Source organism: Suricata suricatta, chromosome 8, assembly GCF_006229205.1.
Source record: "Suricata suricatta isolate VVHF042 chromosome 8, meerkat_22Aug2017_6uvM2_HiC, whole genome shotgun sequence".
Classification (NCBI taxonomy): Eukaryota; Metazoa; Chordata; class Mammalia; order Carnivora; family Herpestidae; genus Suricata; species Suricata suricatta.
The window spans coordinates 92,352,758-92,375,020 of record NC_043707.1 but is presented as its reverse complement, the minus strand read 5'-3'; the positions used below and the strand labels follow the sequence as shown (position 1 = coordinate 92,375,020).

Genomic DNA, 22,263 nt, shown 5'->3' with positions numbered 1-22,263 from the left:
ATGTATATGTTAGTCTTCTAAAAAAGAAAGTAATCCACTCCCTTGACTTTTGGCTTCTCAGCAGCTGGAACACCACACTGAGCAACGTCCCAGGACTGGGGGCATTACCCTGCAAAAAGCCTCCCACAATGAGGCTTGGCTTCTGAACTCTTCTGAAGAGTGAGTCAAGCACAGTGCCCTTTTAATCCTGCTGTTTTCAGGAGGCGGGAGCAGACCACCAAACCATTCTGGGGGCCATGGGCAATTCCTGACACGCTGGGAAAGGAAGGTCTGACTTCCTGGCTTTGGATAAAACATTTTCTGCCTCGGCGACTTGAAAAATCCAAGGAACCCAATCCATTCTAGCAAATTTTGTCAGGTTATTCTTTCATGAAGGGCACTATCAATGTTAGCAGAGCCACTAAAATGAAGATCAGTGAAGCTGGAATGCTCTCAGTGATGAGCACTGTTCCCGTGTTAGTATAAGGGCAGACAGATTGTCCCGGGGTAGGACTTAATGGCATTGGTCACCAGGAAGCTCCACCCGCGTCATGTCTTTATAGTGCCGCCATGTTGGAGCAGCCCTGCGCACCCGCTTAGCAGTCAGATCCAACACACTGCTCGTGACTCTCCCTGGCTGCAGGTGGTAGTGATGATTATGTACTTACTATCCTTACTTCTACTATTTCTTGAGAGTCTACTGTGTGGCAGGCACTGTGCTAGGCATTTTACATATTTTTTCTCATCCAGTCCTCAGGTCAAACCTCAGGTAACTGTTATCCATGTTATTCCAGATGAGGAAACTGAGGCAACCACAGTTTAGGGGCCTTGTGTAAAGTGACATGGGGCAGACGTAGGATTTGAATCCAAGTGTGCCCAGCTCCAAAGACAGTACTTTTCTCATCATGTGACGTGACCTTGCATCTCTTTCAAAGACAGGGTTATGGCAACATGGCCAACGGGAGAGGCTGAAAAGCATATGGGTAGGAATCAGAAAAGACCTGGGTCAGAATCCCTGCTCTGGTATCTGTGTCTCTTAACCTCTCTAAGCCTCTGTTTTCACATCTGTAAAGTGGGGATTATAACAATTTCCACCTTGCAGGATAATTAAAAGGATTATCTAAGACAGTACATGCAAAGTCCTTCACATTTCCAGCGCTGGGACCATGTTAGCTCTGTCTGTGACAGCATGTCCCATGAGGGTAGGAGTTACGTCTGTGCCTGGCATACATCAGAAACTCAGCAAGTACTGCTGAATGGAGAGGAAGATGAACACATGAGCAAATAATGGGATAAAAGGGTGCAGAAATGCCCTTGCTCTTTCTCACAGGATCAATGTGCCCATCTGACTCACCTCTCAGCCTTGGGATGGGGGTGTTCTTCCCCAGGGCCACCGTCCTGGCCTGAGGTGCGGGTGCCTTCGTGGATGCCCTGCCCGGCCTTGCAGCCCGGCTGGGCCTCCTTGCCCCGCCTGCGTTCTGGGCCATCACATTTCTTCTCAGTCTCGCTGTCAGACACGTCTTCCGGGGAGCTATCCTCACCGCTAGTCTCCTCGCTTGAGGTGGTCTCGTAGCTGGAGAATGAGACAGAGGTCACTCATTCTGTGCTTCCTACCCGGTGCCCGGGTCAATACATAAAAGAACCAGGTGGGCTTCCGATAATAACCCCCAGCTTGCCAACCACATCTCCATTCTCTGTATCTGCAGGCGTGGGTGAGGGCACTCCCAGGAACCCTACATCAGAGAAAGATGTGGTTATGAGCTGTGGCTTTAACACCAGAGGCCATTTGGGGAGAAAAGATAATTAAGCTCTTTACAGTGAACCTCTAAATAGCTCATATCCTAATTGGCCAATGCATTTGGATGAGCCAGACAAGCATTCCAAGATTCTCACAAAAGCATTTGTTTCTGGAATCCTAACGTGTTGTCTAGAGAGAAGCCCAGATCTAGGCACACATCCCCACTCCCACCCTGAATTCTTGGAGTTGACTGGCAAATCCTCACATCTCTGGGTGATTGTGAGGCTTCCCTTTTGCTCCCCTGCTCTGGCCCAGCTGGCATCTGATGGGGGGGGGACCCATCCGTGTCTGCTCCTTGCAGAGTTCCATGGGAAACCTGAACAGTCAGGATACATGAACCCGGCATCCGCCTTTCCTGGCTGCAGCCTGTTTCAGCTATCACTTGCAACAGCAAAGGTGAAGGCACGGGCCTCTTGACTTGTGGCCCCTGCTCCCCAGCAGTGATCCTTATATTCAGTTATGTGTAACTCTACTGAGGTAGAAAGGAGACCTGGAAGATTTATTGATCCTTCTGCTGATGGTCAACAGGAGACCCCTCAGAAGAGGATGCTGCAGTTATAAAGATTTTGGGTTCTGGGGCTACTGGACACTGTCACAGAAACCAGGGGAGACCAGTGGCCATGGCTTCCTGTGAACCCCCTCATGCCCTTTCTCTGAATGACGGCCCCTATGGGAGGCTCCCTGCTCACTGGATTTGCAAACCCAGCCTGATCCTTGGCATGCTCACATTCTGTCTTGTTTAAACCACAGATATTGCTTCTTGTGCTTGGAACAACCTTTTACTTTTGTGATTAAGGGAGTAGGGGACATATTACATTTACCAAGCTGTTCTTATCTTACAGTTGCTTCCCTAAAAACCTCACCTGGATGTCTGTTCATTCATGCAACAGAAATTTTACTGAGCACCTACTAAGTGCCACACACTGTTCTAAATGCTATACCAAAGTACTTATCCTAATTGAGCTTATATTGTAGTAGGAAAACAACAGAAAGTAGACATGTAAACAATAGAATTACATAGTAATAAGAACAATGAATAAGATAATAAAGGACCATGGGATAGTGTAATGGGAGGAGGGGGCTGCATTAATTAGAGCAGAAGTTTTTTTTACTGTGGCTGCACATTATAATCACTTGAGGGGATATTCATTCCCGGTATCTGCGCTGCGCTCCAGACTAATTAAACTGGAGTTTTCAGGGAGGGGGTCAGGAGTTGGTATTTTTAAGGCTCCCCCAGGGTTTCCAAGGTGCAGCCAAGGTCGAGAACCATTGCACGAAAGTGACAAATACTGAAGACTATCCGGGACAGGAGCACTTGAGGAGGTGGTGGAAACCAGGGGAAGGACAGATAGCAAATGCAAGGGCCCCGACATGGGCCAACTTGGCACATTTTAGGGAGGAAAGACAAGAGCCAGCGGCAGACACTGAGGCAAGCTATAGCCACGAGATGGATTTCCAGGTTTGGGCCTGGGGTGGGCACTGTTTGGGGGTGTTTATGCAGGAGAGAGAGAGACCCTGCTTTTGGATTTGAGATGAGGCTGATTCTTTCTGTGCATGAGCTGGTGAAAGCTGAACACAAAAATGGTTTATCCTGGGTTCACATTGTCACATTGTGGGAATGAGAACACAAGTCTCCTGTGACATCCCAATTCCTTAGGATCTGACGTTTTCCCCACAGGACCTGCAACTGTGCCATTGTTCTTGTTTGAATCTCGTGTCTTCCTTCTGGTCTGACCTGAATTAAGCAGTTTCTGATTCTGGGGCCACCACCGGGCCCCCTGCCAGCAGGGTCTCGTGCCCCTCACTTAGGCCTGTGCTTCCTCCTCTGCTCAACTGAGCATATGCATGTTTTTTTGTTACTTCTCTCTGCCCTGTCCAAACTATGAGCTCAGGGCAGGGACCATGATTTGTGTTTTACTTTCTTTTTATGCCTGACACCTAATACATTTGTCGACATTTAATAAACGTTTGTTGAATGACTGATTTAGAAAATACTCTAAATCCAGGGGTTCCTGAGTGGCTCAGTTCGACTCTTGGATCTCACTGTTTTGTGACTTCAAGCCCTGAGTCGGGCTCTGGGCTGGCAGTTTGAAGACTGCTTGGGATTCTCTCTCTCTCTCCCATTCTCTCTGACCCCACTCCACTCCTACTATCTCTGTCTTTCTCAAAAAGTAAAATAAAAAAGAAAGAAAATATTCTACAGGCAATGATTCACTCTCTAGACTATATAAGGTTTGAGTCACTGTTATGAGTCAACAGGCATTGGTGGCTTTTCTTCAACCTAAAAGTTGGATTGGTCTGCAGGAAGTTAGTAAAAAGAAGAAAAAAAAATTAAATGGGTGAAATTTGAGGTTCAACAAATTAAGAATTTGTCCTGGTTTCAGTGTCTGTTGTTCAGATTAAATGTCTTCTGTAAAGGGCCCACGTGCTCCCCCAGCTCCCAGAAGCCCCCTGGAGTCCTGGCCCTGGGGCACCAACGCCAGGACGTTAAAAGCACAGGATCCGACAGTCACCACAGCTGGCAAGGAGCCGAACACATGCAAACCCAAGATGGAGGTTTACAGGGCCGTTAATTCCCTTGAAGGAAAATGAAAACCAGATGCTTCCCCCTAAGAAGAGAGAGGACTAAGGACAATAGCGGGACGGGTAGCGTGGAGGGGGCAGTCTGGGCTTCACGAGCGATGCTTACCCACCGTTAACCCCAACAAACTGAAGGTTCTTTTTGGTCCCATTACCTCCTGCACGGAAGCCATAGTCTTTCTTTTTCATTATGGATTTAAGGCTGGTCGACGGGGAGATCTCTAGGCAGACACAATATCACAGGTTAGAATGATCTTGGGTATGCCCCAGAATGCAGCAAAACCGGACTCTTGCTTTGAGTGGATACACGCTGAAGGCATGTGAGGAGGTAGAAAGGGACAGGGCACTAGATAATGTAAATCAGATTACTGTGACGGTCTTTGAGGAGGCCTGGCCTTCTGGTCAACACCAGGTGACCTGTCCCTGTTCACAAAGCCCTTCTGAGTGTGGATGATCGAGTGGAGTTGCTAGAGCACTCTTCCAGAAGAGCCATGTGGTGTGTGTGCCGTTATTGGCCGTGTCTTATGGGAGGGAGGGATATCTGAGGCTCAGACTTGCTCAGTGACTGGCAGAACAGGAGCAGAAGTCCAGGCACGTGACCTCTGCTCCAGCACCCACCTCTGCCGGGGGGCACCTCAGCCGTCTTTCCTGGCTCACAAGCCAGTGACACCTGTGATACAGGGCAGGGAGAGCAGACACAGCAGCGAGAGCATCTCTTCTCTGGCTGTCCTCACAGTTATAGGAGGCATTTTCCAATGGGCAAGACTGGAAACAGCACCGACATCATGAAAAAGCAGCCAGTTTGTGACCTGCGGCAGGAAGCGGACTTGCACGCTGCTCATTGAGCAAAGCAAAATATGGTTCCACTTTATACAACAGAAAAGAGTGTGATTTTTTTTTTTACAAGAGGAAGTGTGCTCAGCCAAAGGGTTGACTTCCACGTGTATCATTCAGTCTCTCTCTTACACACACACATACACACACACACACAAAATATTCAGTGAAATATTTCTGATCTCAACATCAGGCTCCTCCAAAACCAGGCTAGAGAAAACCTCTAATGTGCAAGAACCAGAGAGGACCACAAAGAGGCAAGAGCCCGGGAAACCATGAAGGGAGGCTGAGGTTTAGAGTACACACAGTCAGGGCCATTTGTGCCCTAGACATTGCCTTTGCACCATGCAAATGACAAAAGCACCCCTCTGGGTGGACACAGTGCTGCAGACTTGGTGAGTGAGTATGGGCTGAAATTCAGCTCCCGTTTAGCTTCCCTGGTCATCTCTTCTCGGCCTTTTGGCTAAGATCAAGTGTCGCTTCCCTGGTCAGCATCTTTGTGCCCCGTGCTACCAGCACAGCTGTATGTGGTGGGCCTGCAGTTAGGCCCCACCTTAGAGCAAGGAGAGAGTAGGGGCACAGAGCCTCCACTCTGCATAGATCTGTTTTTATTCCACTGGGTTCCCCAAGGCGCTTAAACCTTAAAAAAAAAATATATATATATATATATATATGCATGCAACTAAAACCCCTTTTCCCTTTGACCCTGCAGGTAAGGGAGAAATGGTTCCCTGTGTTGGGGACCAGTATTTACCCATCGGCGGGGAGGAGGAGGTGGCGGGGGGCTCCTTCTGGGGCGGGGCATGGGCTGAGTAGGCAGACAGCAGCAGGTTGAGGGAGCTGAGCAGCTGGCTCTGGATGCTGCTGAGCTTGGAGGCAGGCTGCTTGATGGCGCTGGCCAGCTCCGGGTACCCGTGCTCCAGGCAGCTCCATTGCTCCTGCAGGAGCTCCTGGATCTTCTTAACGTATTGCCCAAGAGTGGCATCTGTGGGCGAGCTTGGTGGCCTCCCTGGGCGCTCCTTCCCTGGCAGCTCTGAACTGGCCTCCTCCCTCCCTACCGGGGGAGTCTTTCTATCACTGCTCCACGGACAGCCTCCTGCTCCCTTGCCCAGACCCTCGGCTCCCACCTGAGGGCCTCCCTCCTGCTCAGGGCCAGTTTCTTCAATCCTCAGTTCAGTGGAGAGGCAGCTATGTAAAGAGGGGGTGAGGACCATCTCGGGCCCTTGTGGCAGTGAGAGCTGAGATGGTGGCGTGAATTCTGCTGGGCTCCAATCCCCTGGTTTGTGGCTGTCCTGCGCCCAGGAGAGTCCATTCTCCTCTCCTCCAGCCCTCCAGCTTTCAGATCCTGTGCTGCCCAGAAGGTTGACCTCAGTGCTCTTGTCACACAACTCCCTGGTCAGGAGTTCGTGGAGGGGGTCAGTGTTGACCATGGCGTCAGTCTGGCCCTGAGCATCGTTGGTGTTCTCACGGCTAAGCTTATCTGCCAGTTGAGCCACAGTGCACTCTAGTTCTTGAATCCTCTGGCCTCTAGCCTTGATTTCCTCCTCCTGCTGCTGGAGGGCAGCTCTGACCTGGGCCAGTTCCTCAGTTCTTCCAGACAGCTCGCCCTCCAGGGCAGACAGCTGTTGCTTCAGGCTGGAGATGCTTCCGGGATCCATCGTGGGGAGGCCCAGGCTTTCCTCCGTGACCCGGATGCCAATGCTCCTCACGTCTATCTCCACAGGGGGCGGGGGTGGGATCTCGCTGATGTTGAGCTCTATTTCTTCTAGGGGGAACTCGTTCTCAGGGATGGGTGACGGCAGGGGTGGGGGGCTTGGCATTGGGGAGCCAGGGGTGACCACTACCTCTGCTTCTCGGGTTTTGTGTTCATCTTCTTCATCCTCAAGAACTACAAGTGCATCCTGGGATGAGAAGGGAGGACTTGGGAAAGAGAGGTGATTTGGAGCCTCCTTGTCATCTGCATCCTCTGGAGGCTCAGTGCCCTCCCGGACTAGCTCTGGGATCCCTGGCACCAGGTCCCCAAACTCTCTGACTTTGGGCTGAGTTGTTGCTCGTGGGGTGGAGTTTTGAAAGCCCACAAATCCGTCTGCAGGGCCAAAGGTGCCGTCACAGATGCCACCTTCACACTGGAGGGGAGGGAGGGCAGGAGGTGTGGGGTGACCTGAGTTTAGGCTTGGGTCCTCTGAGGCCCTGTTTTGCAGCAGTGTGGCTGGCATGCTGGATGCCCTCAAGAGCTGGGGCCGTGCACTCCCAGAGGCCAGCTCGGCCTCCCTGGGGGCTGCAGCCTCCAAGTGTCTGGCTGTCTCCGCCAGCAGGGCCTTCCTGTGGTAGCTCACCTCACCCCCGCTGGCGGAGGCTTGCACGTGTTCCCCAGGTGGCAACGACTGGGCTCGCTCCTCTGTGCCCAGAGGCACCTTCCTTGGCACCATTGGGGACCAGTTTTGGTGGTGAAGAGCAGCGTGGGGACGCGCCCTGCTGTCGGGAAGGCTGAAGTTGCGGGGCAAAGTGCTGAACTTGGCCTGCTTGGCCCTTCTGTGGATAGGAATCCTTTTGATGGTGTTTCCCTTCTCAATGTCATCCACGTACTTGAGGAAATCCAGGTCTAAATGAAAGCCATATGGGGTCTCCACCGAGTAGGGGTGGCTCTTTGGAGGGTCTTTCTCTTCTTCCCCCTGAGAGGACTGGTCTTTGGCTGGGAGACATGTAAAAAAGAAGCACAACGTTAATAAGAATTGCAGGGTGCTGAGGCTGAATATGTGTGATTTAGACTTAACGCTCTCAGGTGAGACTTTTCCTAAATGTCCCAGCCTCTAAATTAAAGCTGAGATTCTCACAGTCTTCCGGCCATGCTGAGATTCCAGGTTATTAAATCAATGTGTACTTAGCCAATGTCTGCAAGGAAATAGTTATAGGAAATAGTTTCCAATTTGCAGTATTCATCTCAGTTACTGCTGTGGAATCTGCCCGCAGACCAGCAAAATAAAATAGTCTCATACTGTTTTTCTGGTTCTGAGTCATGGTAATTGCTGAACTGAAGTGGCCAGGAATTTTCTAGATCAGGGTACTAATTGGAAATTATGAATACTGAAGGTTTTGAAGGATAAAATACACAGTTGCCTCAACATTAAGAACCTTATGTTAGTCAAATAGATACCAGGAAAGCTTGCCGAAGCCAGAGATACCAAGGAGTTATGCCGTCCACATTATTTAAGCTACCTCATATGGGTCAGCCTTCTGGTACAGGAGGATCAGAGAGAATTGGAACATGTAATCATGCACAGCTCATGCTCTTCTCCACCTGAAAACTGTTTAGTGCTTAACAAACATGAACTTCACTTCCAAAAGCTCATGTCAGGTAAGGAAAGATCATATTCTTCATAGACTGGATAAAAGCTAGTAAGGAAAAAGGGCCATGTCAAAAGGAACATCGGCATACATCCTCCAAGAGGGGTGGGACTCAAGACTTTTCAGGGCCACCCAAACCATCAGGGGACATTGTGATGACAGAGTTCCCCATCACACCAAGGCACTGTTGAGAATGCTGAGAACAAGTCCTTTGACTATTTGCATCCATGAGGACTTCTTCAGGTTAAATTGTCTGTTCTCATGTAACACCCCTGACGTTCTGCTAAACATGCTCCAAAAATGCTTAGCTCAGGAGAGAACGTTATGGACAGCACAGAGGTCAAGAATGCATTCAGAAGTCTGGTCTGCATTTCAACTCTTAGGGAAATTACTTAACCTCTCATGTCTTATCATCTTTAAAATGGGAATACCAATAGCAAGATGAGATTATTGTGAGAACTGATTAAGATATACAAAGTACTTTGAACAATAATAAACATTCAACACATGCTCAATATTGTAGCTGTTATCTTTGTGGGAACACAAAATACAGAGAACCGAAGGCCCATAATGGAAGCTGATTTGCCTGGGTACAGGAGGGGCCCACAAATTCCTTGTGACTAACTATTTGGTTCTAAGGATAATAGGCCCTGGGGATGAAATTACTTCAACCACTTTGTATTGTGCACCTATATATTGCAAAGCTAGATCCTAAGAACACAAAGATAAATCAGGTACAGTCCTGCCCTCAAAAACCACATGGTCAGGTAGGAGAAACACCAGTAGATACAAGATGGTGTGACAAGGATGGTAAGAGATATGTGCTTGAAGGACAGTCTTCCTTCCTGACTTATTTTCCCAGTTTCTTCAGAGTACTTTTCTTAGAGAGCTGCCTGGGTGGGTGGCTCAGTCATTTAAGTGTCTGACTCTTGCTTTTGAGTCAGGTCATGATCTTGTGGTTTGTGAGTTCAAGCCCCGCATCAGGCTCCATGCTGATAGTGCGGAGCTTGCCTGGGATTCTCTCTCCTCCCTCTCTCTCTGCCCATTCCCTGCTCGTGCTCTCTCTCTCTCTCTCTCAATAAATAAATAAACTTAGGGGCACCTGGGTGGCTCAGTTGTTAAGCATCTTATTTCAGCTCAGGTCATGATCCTGCAGTCTGTGGGTTCCAGTCCCACATCGGGCTCTGTGCTGACAGCTCAGACCTGGAGCCTGCTTTGGATTCCATGTCTCCCTCTGTCTCTGCCCCTCCCCTACATGTGCTCTGTCTTTCTCTCAGAAAATAAATAAACATTAAAAAAATTTTAATAGTAAAAATAAATAAACTTTAAAAAACACTTTTCTTAGACTTAGAGGTTAATTCTGCCTTGGTAGGAGAGGGATGACTTTACAAAAGTGGTCTAAGATTGACATAAAATGAACAAACAGGAATTCACCAGGAGAACAAGAGGATGAAAGACGTAGCTGATTATCTCCGAGGTGGCCACCATCACTGCCCACCCTGCATACAGGCAAGGGAATCCCAGAGCGAGAGGCTGAGTCTGCTTCTCCACTCTTTTGAATCTGAGTTGAGCTGTGACTGCTTTGACCAAAATAATATGGTAGAAATGATGCTGAGGGAATTCCATGGTTTGGTCATGAGCCTGTAGGTTCCACCTGGGTGTGTTAGAATGCACACTCAGTGGAAAAACAGATGCCATGTATGAAGTCCATCTTCCCCGAGAATACCACATAGTGTGGAAGCCCAAACAGCGCCACGCAGCGGAGGCTGCAAGATGCCTAGCCGGCCCGAGCTGTGCCAACCATGTTAGAAAAGAGCCTTCAGATGACTCCAGCCTCAGCCATCATCTGACTTCAGTGACAGCAAGACACTCTGAGTGAGGACTACTCAGCTAAGCTGTGTTAATAATACATTCTTGTTTTAAGCCACTAAGTTTTGGGGTGTTTGTTATGCAGCATAAATAGCCAGGACAGATTCTAGAGACACACTGGAGAATGTGCGAAGGCATGGAGGTGTGCAGTGCCGTAGTATTCTGGGGTTCTGTAAATACGGTTGATGTGGCTAGAGCTCCAGGTGAGGTGGAGAAGGGTAAAGAGAAAGAGACAAGTGGGAAAGTCAGCAAGAACCAGGTCATGGAGCAGCTCGCATGCACACCAACAAGTCTTGACTTTACTCTGCAGGTAATCAACTGTGGTTTCTCAAAGAGTGTCCTTGCAGAGGACTGCAAGAAGGACCAACCAGATGCCTCAAGACCAGTTGGGAGCCTGCTGGCATGATCAAGGTAAGAGAAGCTAAAGGCTGACATGGTCAAGGAATGAAGGGAAAGGGACAAGTGAAAGAAAAGGGTGCAAACGATGGTGCTACTTGGGGTAGCTTTTGGGGGGCTGTTTCCCCTCACATGTGATGGCATATTGGGCCTGAGCTCTTCCCACTTGCCTGTCTGATCTCTCCTTTTGGTCAGTGTCACATGCCTCTCAGGTGGCCCTCTGTGCTTAGAGAAGTAGTTACCTCCAAAGAACTAAATGAGGCCAACTAGACCCGCAGAGGCTCCCGGTGTGCACGCTGACACAACCACGCCTAGCAGGCTCAGCAGAGCCACAGGCGTTACACAGTTACATCACAACCACAGCAAGGAACAAAAGGAGGCACTGGTGCTCACTCACATGATGGTCTTCATTGGAATCTACCATTTCCGTGGCAGGGACCTGAACTTCTCCCAATGTCTGAACACAGCCAAACTGGCCGGATTTGAATGTAAGAATGAGGAGTGAATACTTCTCAGGTCCCCCCAAAACACCAAATAAGTTCCCATTCACCCACACAGTGTTTTACCAACCTGATTTTCCCCCAAAGGGGCCCACTGGTAGTTTCAGTAACTGAGAGCTATTGCTTTTCTGTTAGTTTTCCAGGCTACACACGGCTATACTCTTAAGCCTACTGGTCGACCCTGCAGCCTCCTGGATTACAGGGACAGGCCATATCAGGGAGGAGGTATTTGTCTAAAGTTAAGTAGAGAGCAGATTTATGACCCAGAAGGCAAAGAACTCTCCTAAAGGAGAGGCTGCATTATTTATCTGCTTATTGCCTCAATTCAATTGAGGCTGACTTACCCAGGGGCCTCTGGGAGCAGGTCCAGAGCACAAATACAATAATAGCATCAAACAAGAAACAGCAGATTCAAAGGCAAAATCTTCCACAAGAGAGATGGAAGGAAACCAAAGGAGTCTGGAGACTGAGCAGCCATCCAGGATGATGGATTTAATAGGTGCTTCCCTAAACTAGCCCTATGGGGTGTCACACACACACACAGTCACACACACAGTCACACACACTTCCACCTGCCACCCGCCTCTGTGTTCCTTCTCCTTCTCCCAAGGTAAGAGGAGTGCTGGACCTTGACTGAGGGAGTTGATCTGATATGCCAGCAGACCTGTGCTCACATTTGGCTCTGCTCTTCTTAATTCTACCTGGTGACAGGTACACAGCGCCTCAGAATTCTGGGCATTGAGCCAGGGCAAGAATTAATTAACAGGACCGTCTCTGCTCAAAATGAGCTTCAGATCAGATACATGAACACACAGCCTAACTGGCCGGATTTGAATCCTGGCTCTGTCATTTCCTACTTCTGGGCATATTATTTAATTATTTAATTTCCCTATGCCTCAGTTTCTCCCTTTGTAATGTGGTGATAATAATACCTAGCTGAGCTGCCGCAGTTGTTAACATGAATGTGGTACAGGGAACACAGCAGGGACTCAAGTAAGGCAAGATAGGCTGGTGCTGAGTGAGGCCGGGGAAGGGCTGCTGAGGGTGTGCTCATTCCTTGAAATATTTAGCTCTGTGTTAGAATCACAGCCTCAAGAGTCCAAGAAGATAATCCTGGGAAACTGGGAAAAGGAGTCAGAGGAGAAGAAAAAAGATATACAGGCTCAGAGCTACCTGGGATTCCAAAAGCACGCCAGATCACTAGACCCTTGGAAATGACCCACAAACAGTCGTGAGCCTAAGACTCACACACAGATGCAGGAAAGGGGATTGGAAGGGGACCAGGGAAGGAGGAGGATGCCACAGCGGCTCTCTTGAGGAACAGAGCGAAGTTCAGCAGTTGAGCTAACCAATGAGAACTTATTTAAAGTGAGGAAGAAAAGTCCAAAAGCCTGTATTCAATTTCTGAAGGAAATAGGAAAAACAGAAACTATAAAGTGGTGAAAAACAGCCAGAAGGAAGGGAGATTTAATGAGCCTCTTCAGAAGGCTTAAGACAGCAACTGAAGCTTTTCCCTCTTGAGCCTTTATTTTGTGAAGGGGTTGGGCCTGAAGGGAGGGGTGCCTTTGTTTAGCTAGTTGTGGGTAATCATGTGGAGCTGAGCACACCGTGGGGGGGGGGGGACTCTGGGTGCTGAGCTGGGACAGATGAGGCCGGAAGGAATGACAGGCCCCTGCGGCATTAAGAGAATTAGCTGGTGTTCTGTGGGACCACTTCCCTGGATGCACTGAAAAGGCAGCTCTCTGGGGAGAAAGGCAGACTCCTGAAATATACGGGGACTACATTTGGAAAGAAGAGGAGGCAGGGCTGGAGTCGCCTCCGGTCCCGAAGTCCTGTGCTGGTTAAGGGTCATGTGATGCAGGGGAATTATAGGCACTCCTGTTTCCTGACATTTGGTGATCTGGAAAAAGCATTTCATTAGAAGGCAGGAGATCTGGATCTCCTCTATAACCTTCAGCAAGTTTCCTGGGCAGGGGAAGAAGGGAATATTTATGAAGACCTTTGTTGCGTAAGATAGTTATTACTCAACAGCTTTGCATGCATTATCTCATTGAGTCCTTTACCAACCTTGTGAAGTAGGTATTTATACCTGCTTATAGGATGAGGGGCAGCAGACTGTTTGCAAAAAGAGCCACAATCATAACCTGCTCTTGGGCACTCCCCTCCCACACCGACCCTGAGCTTGGCCTTGTGACTTGCATTGGCCAATAGGCCAACAGCAAATGTGACAAATGCAGAGACTTGAAAATTGCTGGCACTTTGGGGTTTGTCTGTTCTTGCTGTGCCTGCTGTGCCTTGGCCACCATGTGAATAAGCCCCAGCTAGCCTGTTGGCTGATGAGAAGCACATGGCCAGATCATTACCTGTGCCCCAGATGACATGGACTCAATCACCAGAGATGTAAATATGTCCATTCTAAATCATCTGGCCAAGTCACCCGGAAGACCACAAACACATGAATAAGCCCAGCAGATATCAAGTATCAGAGCAGAAAAATAGTCCAGACAACCCACAGAATCTTCTGGGAAATTATCAGTGTCTTTATTTTAAGCCAATAAGTTTTTGAGTGGTTTGTGACACAGCAAAGTTAACTGATAATGAGGGGACTGAGGCTCAGAGGAGCTAAATGACAGGAGAGTCACTCAGGTATAGATGGAGGCTCTTTTACCATATTGTGCCTCTTTCTCAGACCTCAAGTTTTTCTCATCCTTAAAAATGAGGGTAATGAGGGGCACCTGGGTGGCTCAGTTGGTTAAGCGTCTGACTTCAGCTCAGGTCATGGTCTCACGGTTCATGAGTTCAAGCCCCAACATCAGGATCTGTGCTCACAGTTCAGAGCTGGAGCCTGCTTCAGATTCTGTGTCTCCCTCTCTGCTTCTCCCCTGCTCACATGCTGTCTCTCTCTCTCTCAAAAGTAAATAAATGTTAAAAAAAAAAAAAATGAGGGTAATGAGTGAGGGCATCCTGCTCCCTTCTCTGTGCTTGGAAGAGATGACAAAACTGTCCAAAAATTACACTAGTGTGACATAAGCAGAACACTTTTCATCCTCTACCACCTTCTCTTGCTTATACCTGAAATACATGGTCTGGGGCTCACAGCACTGCCTATTTGGGGACTGTCTCTTGTGGGTCTCCCTTAGACCGGTGCTAGGATCTGTGAAGGCAATCCCTTTCCAAACCAAGTCACTTTAGACCAGGAAGTACATACCATCTGTCTTCTCCATCTTAGGGAACACAGCCTGTCAGTCTCTCAGGCACTCTTCATCCAGGAAGCCTGTAAAACTCGTTGAAGAGTCCTGAAAGAAAGAAGGACAGAAAAGTGGAGTCTTATTATAGTTAGAATAAATATGGAGGCAACATAACATCAAAGAACTCCCATCCTTGTCTTCCTCCCAGGGGTGCCCATGAGCTCCACACTCCCTCCTACAGTGTGTCCGATCCTGGGCATGACTTCACAGGATGTCAGCAATGGTTGATAGCAAAGGAAGCATTTGGCCTGACCCCCTCACTTGGCAGATGAAGAAACTGAGGCTCAGAAGTCAGTTGCTCTCAGGGCACTGACTCTCGATTTCAGCTCAGGTCATGATCTCACTGTTCATGAGTTTCGAGCCCCATGTGGGGCTCTGCGCTGACAACAATCTTCTTGAGGTTCTCGCTCTCCCTCTCTCTCTGTCCCTCCCCCACACTCATGCTCGCTTCCTCTCTCTCTCGAAATAAATAACTAAACTTTAAAGAAATTGACTGCTCGGTGCAGGACCTCTGAGCGTCCTAGTGATGGAACTGGAGGCAGACCCAGGCTCTGACAGCTAGCACAGTGTTTCCTTCCATAGGATCAAAACCTGTAATCTACCCCTCTCTGTCAGGGTAAAAGAATTATAATCCATTTTTTTAAAATACTGGAATCAGAGTACCTATAAATGATCTGTGACTCCCAATCAGATTCAAGACAGGAGTGAGATCATTGCAAGTACTGAGTAGGAGCTGATACTACGAAGTGATTTCTGACCGCGGGCAGGACAAGGGAAGTTCTGGGTGGTCTAAAGACATCAGAAACTATTCAAGCAGAGTACTGTCCTGACTCTGAATTAGGATACCTTGAGGTTTAATCATAAATTCTCCCCAAAGTTTTAAGCCATTCCCCAGACTCTCTCTTTGAATGGTAAATAACCTGGCTCCTGCCCCCTTTATAATAAATCACCCAGAAAATTGTCTTTTTATGATTGTAACTCCACACACATCATAACAATGAATTATCTGTGACACCCCAGCAGTGGAAGTGGAGTTGTTACAGGAATTCCAATGTGCTTGACAATGAATTGGGGGCCAGAAAAGCACACCAGAGACGAGGGAAGGGCTGGGGCAAACTGGGAGTGAGAGATGGATGAGGGTGGCCCCCCGACAACCCAGGATGGAAATAAGGGCAGTGAACAAGTAAACTGGAGATGAGAGCTGGGAAATATGAGGCCCACCAAGTGAGAGGAAGTCTGCAGTTTGCCTGGCAGATTTTTGTGTGTCGTCTTTCTGTGAGCACTCCCAACCACCTTCCACGCAAGTGCCAGAGGGACCTTTCCCTGTGGAAGAGTGAGAGTCCTGAGGGGTGAGCCGGGTCCTATGTGCAGAGACACTCTTCACAGAGGAAATGCTGACACCAAGTACCGCACTTCCCTTGGGACCCCAAGTACTTGAGTCGGGGGTGGCAGAGAGCTGGAGTAGACAGAAATTGGGGATAAGAAGGGCAAGTGTCCTGCTAAGGAGGCAGAGGGTGGAGAGACCTGGAAGGTTCTAACCTGGAGAAAGGGAGGGTCACCCTTGCTAGAAACAAAAGGTTCTAAAATCCCCTAAGTGTCCATCAGCGGATGAAAGGATAAAGGAAGTGTGGCATAGGGCGCGGCTGGCTCAGTCAGTTAGGCTCAGGTCATGATCTCCTGGTTTGTGGGTTTGAGCCCCACATCGGGCTCTGTGCTGACAGCTCAGAGCCTGGAGCCTGCGTTGGATTCTGTGTCTCCCTCTGTCTCTGCCCCTCCCCTGCTCACACTCTGTCTCTCTCTCTCTCTCTCCCAAAAATACATAAAATTTTAAAATAAATAAATAAAGTGTGAGATCCATAGCCATATCTATCTAATGAAATATTGCTCAGCCGTGACAAAGAAGTCAATCTTGGCCATCGGTGACAACCTGGATGGAAATTGAGGGCATTATGCTAAGTGAAATAAGTCAGACAGAGAAAGACAAATACCATATAATCTCATTTGTTTGTGGAACCGGAAAAAAAAAGCAACCTGATTTCATAGACACAGAGAACAGATTGGTGGCCATCAGAGGCAGGGTAGGGATGGTTGATGAAATGGGTGACAGTGGTCAAAAGGTGCAAACTTCCTGTTACAAGATAAATAAGTCATAGGATGTAATGTGCTGTGTGGGGATTTTAGTTAATAATACTGTACTGCATGTTTAAAAGTTGTCAAGAGAGTAGATCTTAAAACTTCTCATCGTAAGTATGATATATATACATATATATATATATACATATCTCAACACACATATACAATGGAATATTACTCAACCATAAAAAAGAATGAAATCTTGCCATTTGCAAAAACATAGCTCTAGAGGGAATTATGTTAGCTGAAGTAAGTCAATAGAGAAAGACATATACCATATGATTTCACTCATATGTAGAATTTAAGAAAGAAAACAAAAACAAAGACAAAAAGAGACAAGGGGCTCCTGGGTCGCTCAGTTGGTTAAGCGTCCATGACTTGATTGCGGCTCAGGTCATGATCTCACACTTGGTGAGTCTGAGCCTCACATCCATCTCTGCACTGACAGCATGGAGCCTGCTTGGGATTCTCTCCCTCTCTCTCTGCCCCTCCCTTGCGCATGTGGACATACTCTCTCTCTCTCTCTCTCAAAATAAATAAACTTAAAAATTTTGTATATATTTAAAAAAAGAGAGAATAGCAAAAACCAGGCTCTTAACTATAGAGATGGTTACCAGAAAGGGAGAGGAGGGCGGATGGAATAGGGGAAGGGGATTAAGAGTACACTTATCATGGGAGCACTGAGTAATGTACAGAATGGTTGAACCACAGTATACACCTGAAACTGATAGAATGCTCTATGTTAACTATACAGGGATTTTTAAAAATGTTTATCTATTTATTTTGAAAGAGAGAGAGAGAGAGAGAGAGAGAGGGAGGGAGAAAACAAGCAGGGGAGGGGCAGAGAGAGAGGGAGAGAGAGAATCCCAAGCAGGGTCCATGCTGTCAGCACAGAGCCTGATGTGGGGCTCAATCCCACAAGCCTGAGATCATGATCTGAGCTGAAATCACAAGTTGGTTGCTTATCCGATGTAGCCACGTAGGCACCCCAGAGATGCAGGAATTTTAAAAAAGTTCTCATCACATCTCACATAGATAGAGTGTAGCTATGTAACTATGGTGTCACACACTTTGTAACTGTGGTGACAGATGTTAACTAGATTTTTTGTAGAAGCCATTTGACAATAAATACAAATATCAAGTCATGTTGTTGACCCCTAAAACTAATAACATATGGCAGTTATGTTTCAGTTGTCTCAATTAAAAAATAAATATAATTAAAAAAAAAAGAAAGGGTTTCCAGGCAGAGGACACTGCAACCGATCTCAATGCCACAGGCCCATGGTCTGTAGTCAGCGGGGGAGCCTGCCAGATGCTGGAGGACAGGAGAGGCTTTGAGGTGAAGCCTAAGGGAGAAAGGGTGAGGACACAAACCCTAAGCATGGCCCCTCGGCCTGTCTCTGCATCGTCCTCACAGTTTCCCCCTCCTTCCTCCCATGCCACAGCATTACTGAGCAACAGGCAGAGGTCAGAGCACCTGACGTGCTCAAATTATCTCACGCTGTCGTCACCTTAATCCCAAGGACATCAGTACTATTGTCCCCACTTTTCAGATAGGGAGACTGAGAGAGTTTACAGGCTGCCAAAGTCCCATAACAAGCAGGTGTTAGAGCAGGATTTGCCCTCAAATCCAGCCGACTCCAGTCATGTCCTGGAAACAGAAGTGATTTATAAACCTTTGCCCAGCCCTGATGCTGTGACTGATCCCTAGCTCTCTCACATGAGGGGAGATGCTCCTGACTTGGGTGTTTCTCTGTTTCTCTCACAAGTATGCACAGAACACCTTCTGGGCACAGATAAAGAGAACCACTCTCTTGTAAGGCCTCTTGGCCAAAGGTGCGTGTGATCTGCTTCTCCAAGACTGGACACCAAGCAACTAGGCTCCTCTGAGGCAAGAGGGGGCCGCCTGGGTACAGATGGGCCCTCGGCAGAAACCCACCGTCCCCTCGGAGACTTCAGTCACACCCACCAGCTTTGGTTTGAGTTAGGATTCAGCCCGTGATGTATTAGATCCTAGGACTTCAAGTAATTAGCCCGCACACATTAGGTCAAATTTCACTAAAAAGAACTCTACAGAGACTTCTAATAGTTCTCTTAAACTTGAATTTTGCTAAAATTAATCATTCCAAGGTACAGAGATCAAATGGAGCTGACACCCCAACTCTCTGAAGAAAAGGGCTTAGCAAGCTTGCACTCAAAAGGGCTAGACACAGGAAGGGAACTGTCATGCCCACGTCATGCCACGCCAGCCTCCGCCCACCCCAGCCTTCCATACTTTGGCCCCTCGTCCTCATGGTGGACATCTTAGAGTTGAGCTGAGGGTGTATATTTCATGTGGTTAGGCGAGTGGAATGGGAGAATGATTGCACCTCAACGCATGCTACCTTGCAATACCACTGAATGTGAAAATTTGCTTTGCTGGGCAGAACTGCCATCTCAGATGGAATTTTGCAACCTTCTAAAGCATTAACAACTTTGACATAAAGCAATTTATTACACAGTGCCGTTAAGTTGTATCCTTGATATTTAGGACCTTATAATGCCTGGTCCTGTTATGTAACTTTTCATTTGTTTATAGCTTATCCCAGGATCAAGAATGCCCTCTCATTAGCTCATCATATTCTAGATGTTTTGAGTATATATAGCATTGTCTCTCTCTAGCTCTTCTTCCCTCCTATACTGTAAGCTTGTGAAGGTCAGAATTCCTGCAGGACTCATTTCTGTCCCCTTCACCCCCGCCTCCAACCCCCACATCCTAACATGTGGCAGACACTCAGTTCAAGTTACAAATGAGGAATTGAAGCCCCAAAGAGGCTAAGTGGCCAATCCAAAGCTACCCGTAAATTAGGGGTGGGCAGTTTGTGTGACTCCGTCACTCCACACTGCCCCTCAAAGCCAGTGAAGGGAGCGACTGAGGCGACCCGTTCAAAATTCACCACAGAGGCAGGCGGTCTGACAGCCCATGCAGAACTACGTGGCCACATTAGAAGAAACAGTTCTGATTTCCCCTAGTCAGCCCTGCTCCTGCCGTGTATGCTTACACCCTCTCCCTACCCACATTTATTCCTTTTATGATACCATTTACAATCTCACTCCTAACCTCAAGTCCAAATACAAAGAAACCTTCCTTTACTTAGTCCTGAAACTGAAACCTAGTTCTGCACTTTTATTCTCTCCAAACCCCTCTGTATTCTGCAATCAGAAAAATGCCGTATTTCATCCTAGGGTAGGCTGCATGCCAAAATAAATAGCACCTTGGATTTCCTTGAAAAGAAACCTTGGCTCAAAGCACAGCCGTATTGCCACAATGATTCTTGGAGAATTCAACCTCACAAAGTCAAATATTTAGCAAGGTAACGCACCAAACAGCAACTCTGTCAATCCCTGCACAACCACTTGCAAAGACAAAGCCCTCTTTCCAAAAGAGGGGAAAAACAAATTACCCGTACCTCTTACGGATCCTGCCAAAAAGATGAGAGCTTCCTGTTTGCCCATTCCAGGGCCCCGAGCCTTCAAGTGTCAATGTCCCCTGTGCTGAGAAGCAGGAGGCATCTGACAGTGCTGTTTAACACGGAGAGCGGAGAGCAAGAGAGCCCGCTGAAGCCCAAACACCCGGGGAGGTGAGATGCACTCCTAAAAAAGACTGCCTAAGGAGTTCTCCAGCCAGCTCCGACCCAGGAAACAAAGAGATAACTCATTCGCAATAAATGACACATTAACACAACCTCATTAACTCCGTTCTCACATTTTTCGGCAAGTGTCTGTCATTTTCCCTGCAATGCAGTAGCTGAGTCTGGAGCTTCATGAAGAGAAAACCGTCGGGAGGAAAGCTGTAACCACGTTACCTTCCCCTGGCATCCTCCCCTTGCCATAACCTGGAGCGAGAGGAGTCGTCTCCCTGCAGAAAGCGAGGTTCTGGCTGCTGGACCAGAGCTGATGGCTTGTGAGTTCAGCACAGCAGCACTGGCTTCCCAGCTGTTAAAGGATTTGGTCAGGTGATCCGTGACCTTGCTGGAAAAGCAAATACTGACTTCCTTTTCACCCCCGGGAAGAGGGGAGCAGGGTCAGGCAGGAATTCAATGCTCAATAAGCTGATACCCAATCTTGCAAGAAAAGAGGAAAGCTCCAGTTCTTCAACTGTAAAGTTAATTCCCAGAGCTGCTACCACATCCAAAAGACCCCAACTCTCAGTGCTGTTCTGAGGGGGTCATAATTAATTATGCTCTCCTTCTCTCTCCCTGCAGCTTGGGTGGCTCATTAATAAAATTGTTCCTAATGGGGACAATTGTCCTTAGGACAATAGGGATTGTCCTTAGGAGCTGAGAGCCTCCAGGGTTGCATCTCTTTCTTCTAAGCTCTGCTTTAGAAACTTCCTCCCCTAGCCACCTCCTGGGGTCCCGCAACCATACAAAGCTTCAGCAAGCAATCCCTAGACTGCCAGCTGCCTAGATGGGTGTCTGGAAGTCTACTGGGACAGAGCAGGAAGATCCGATGATCAGTGAGATCCCAGGACCAGGCTGGCAGCTCCTGCTTCCTGCCACTCTATCAGTCTGATGCCCCAGGACCAAAACGAACCCTGTTCTGGCAGAAAGTGAAAAGGAAATACCTACTATAAGGATCCAGCTCCGGGCAAGGTTTCTAACTTCAGCACGGACCAGTGAGTTCAGAAGGGCAGGTGCAGGAGCCCGGGAGAAGGCAGCTGTGGAGGAGGACGGTCTCAGAGTGTCCCAGGCAGGCGCTGTGACGAGTCTCAGCCAGCCCACTGCAGCCACAGCTCTTTGGTGTGGGTGTGTGGGCACAGGGGCTCCACGCTCTCCAAGTCCAGCACCACTACTGGACCTGAAGGAGACACAGTGGGGTAGGTGCGGTCAGAGGGAGCCAGGAGAGCATCGGGGTTCCTGTATGCAGGCTCAGCAAAAAGATTATAGGGACCTTATCCCCTTTACTTTCCGTGAGCCCTAGCCAACTGAGTCTGTCCTAGGAAATGAAGCTCTATCAGTAAGACATGTCAAAGCAGCCTAACCTTCATAGACACTGCCTGTCGAGATGCGCCTCCTAGGCCAGGGCAGATTCCTGTCTAACCCACACTGAAATTGATGCCAGTGCTGAGTGTCACCCTGAAATGCCGCCTGCATCCAGCCCAATATACTTGGAAGGCACTTGACATTCTGCATCCCATTTATCCTCAAACTAACTTGAGGCAGCCAGATGGGATGTGCATCCCCATTGTACAGGTGAAGAAATGAGACACAGTCGAAGTAACTTCTCTTGGCTCACCTCAGAGTGGATCTGGATTAAAATGAATATTTTTGGTGTAGAATTCTGTGTTTTTCCTACTCCACTGGATCATGCTCCTTATTTTCCTTACTTTCCTTATATTCACGCTCCTTATATCCAAAAGCATCTTGTTCAAGAGGGAGGTTAAGAGAGTTGCAGAAGGGCGCAGGTGGATGTGATGGACAAGGCTATGGAATACCACCATTCACTTCTCAACAGCTGAAAGGATTTCTGTGTTAACTGAGTACACAGACCAAATCATCAGAATAAAAAAAAAAGTCAGAAATATGCCTTGAACTCTGAG

The 22,263-nt window shown here is 48.1% G+C and overlaps 1 protein-coding gene across 1 annotated transcript in view; it reads right to left on the bottom strand.

Annotated features, from left to right (window-relative positions):
- Positions 1-21,442, bottom strand: part of KANK4 (KN motif and ankyrin repeat domains 4) — a 34,622-nt gene extending 13,180 nt beyond the window's left edge. Inside the window, exons 1-5 of the mRNA XM_029948100.1 lie at positions 21,293-21,442; positions 14,510-14,597; positions 5,946-7,883; positions 4,467-4,578; positions 1,334-1,552 (exon numbers count right to left, since the gene is read on the bottom strand). Coding sequence (XP_029803960.1) covers positions 1,334-1,552; positions 4,467-4,578; positions 5,946-7,883; positions 14,510-14,525 — 2,285 coding nt within the window. The 5' untranslated portion in view covers positions 14,526-14,597; positions 21,293-21,442. The remainder of the gene's footprint in view (positions 1-1,333; positions 1,553-4,466; positions 4,579-5,945; positions 7,884-14,509; positions 14,598-21,292) is intronic.
- Positions 21,443-22,263: the final 821 nt, after the last annotated feature.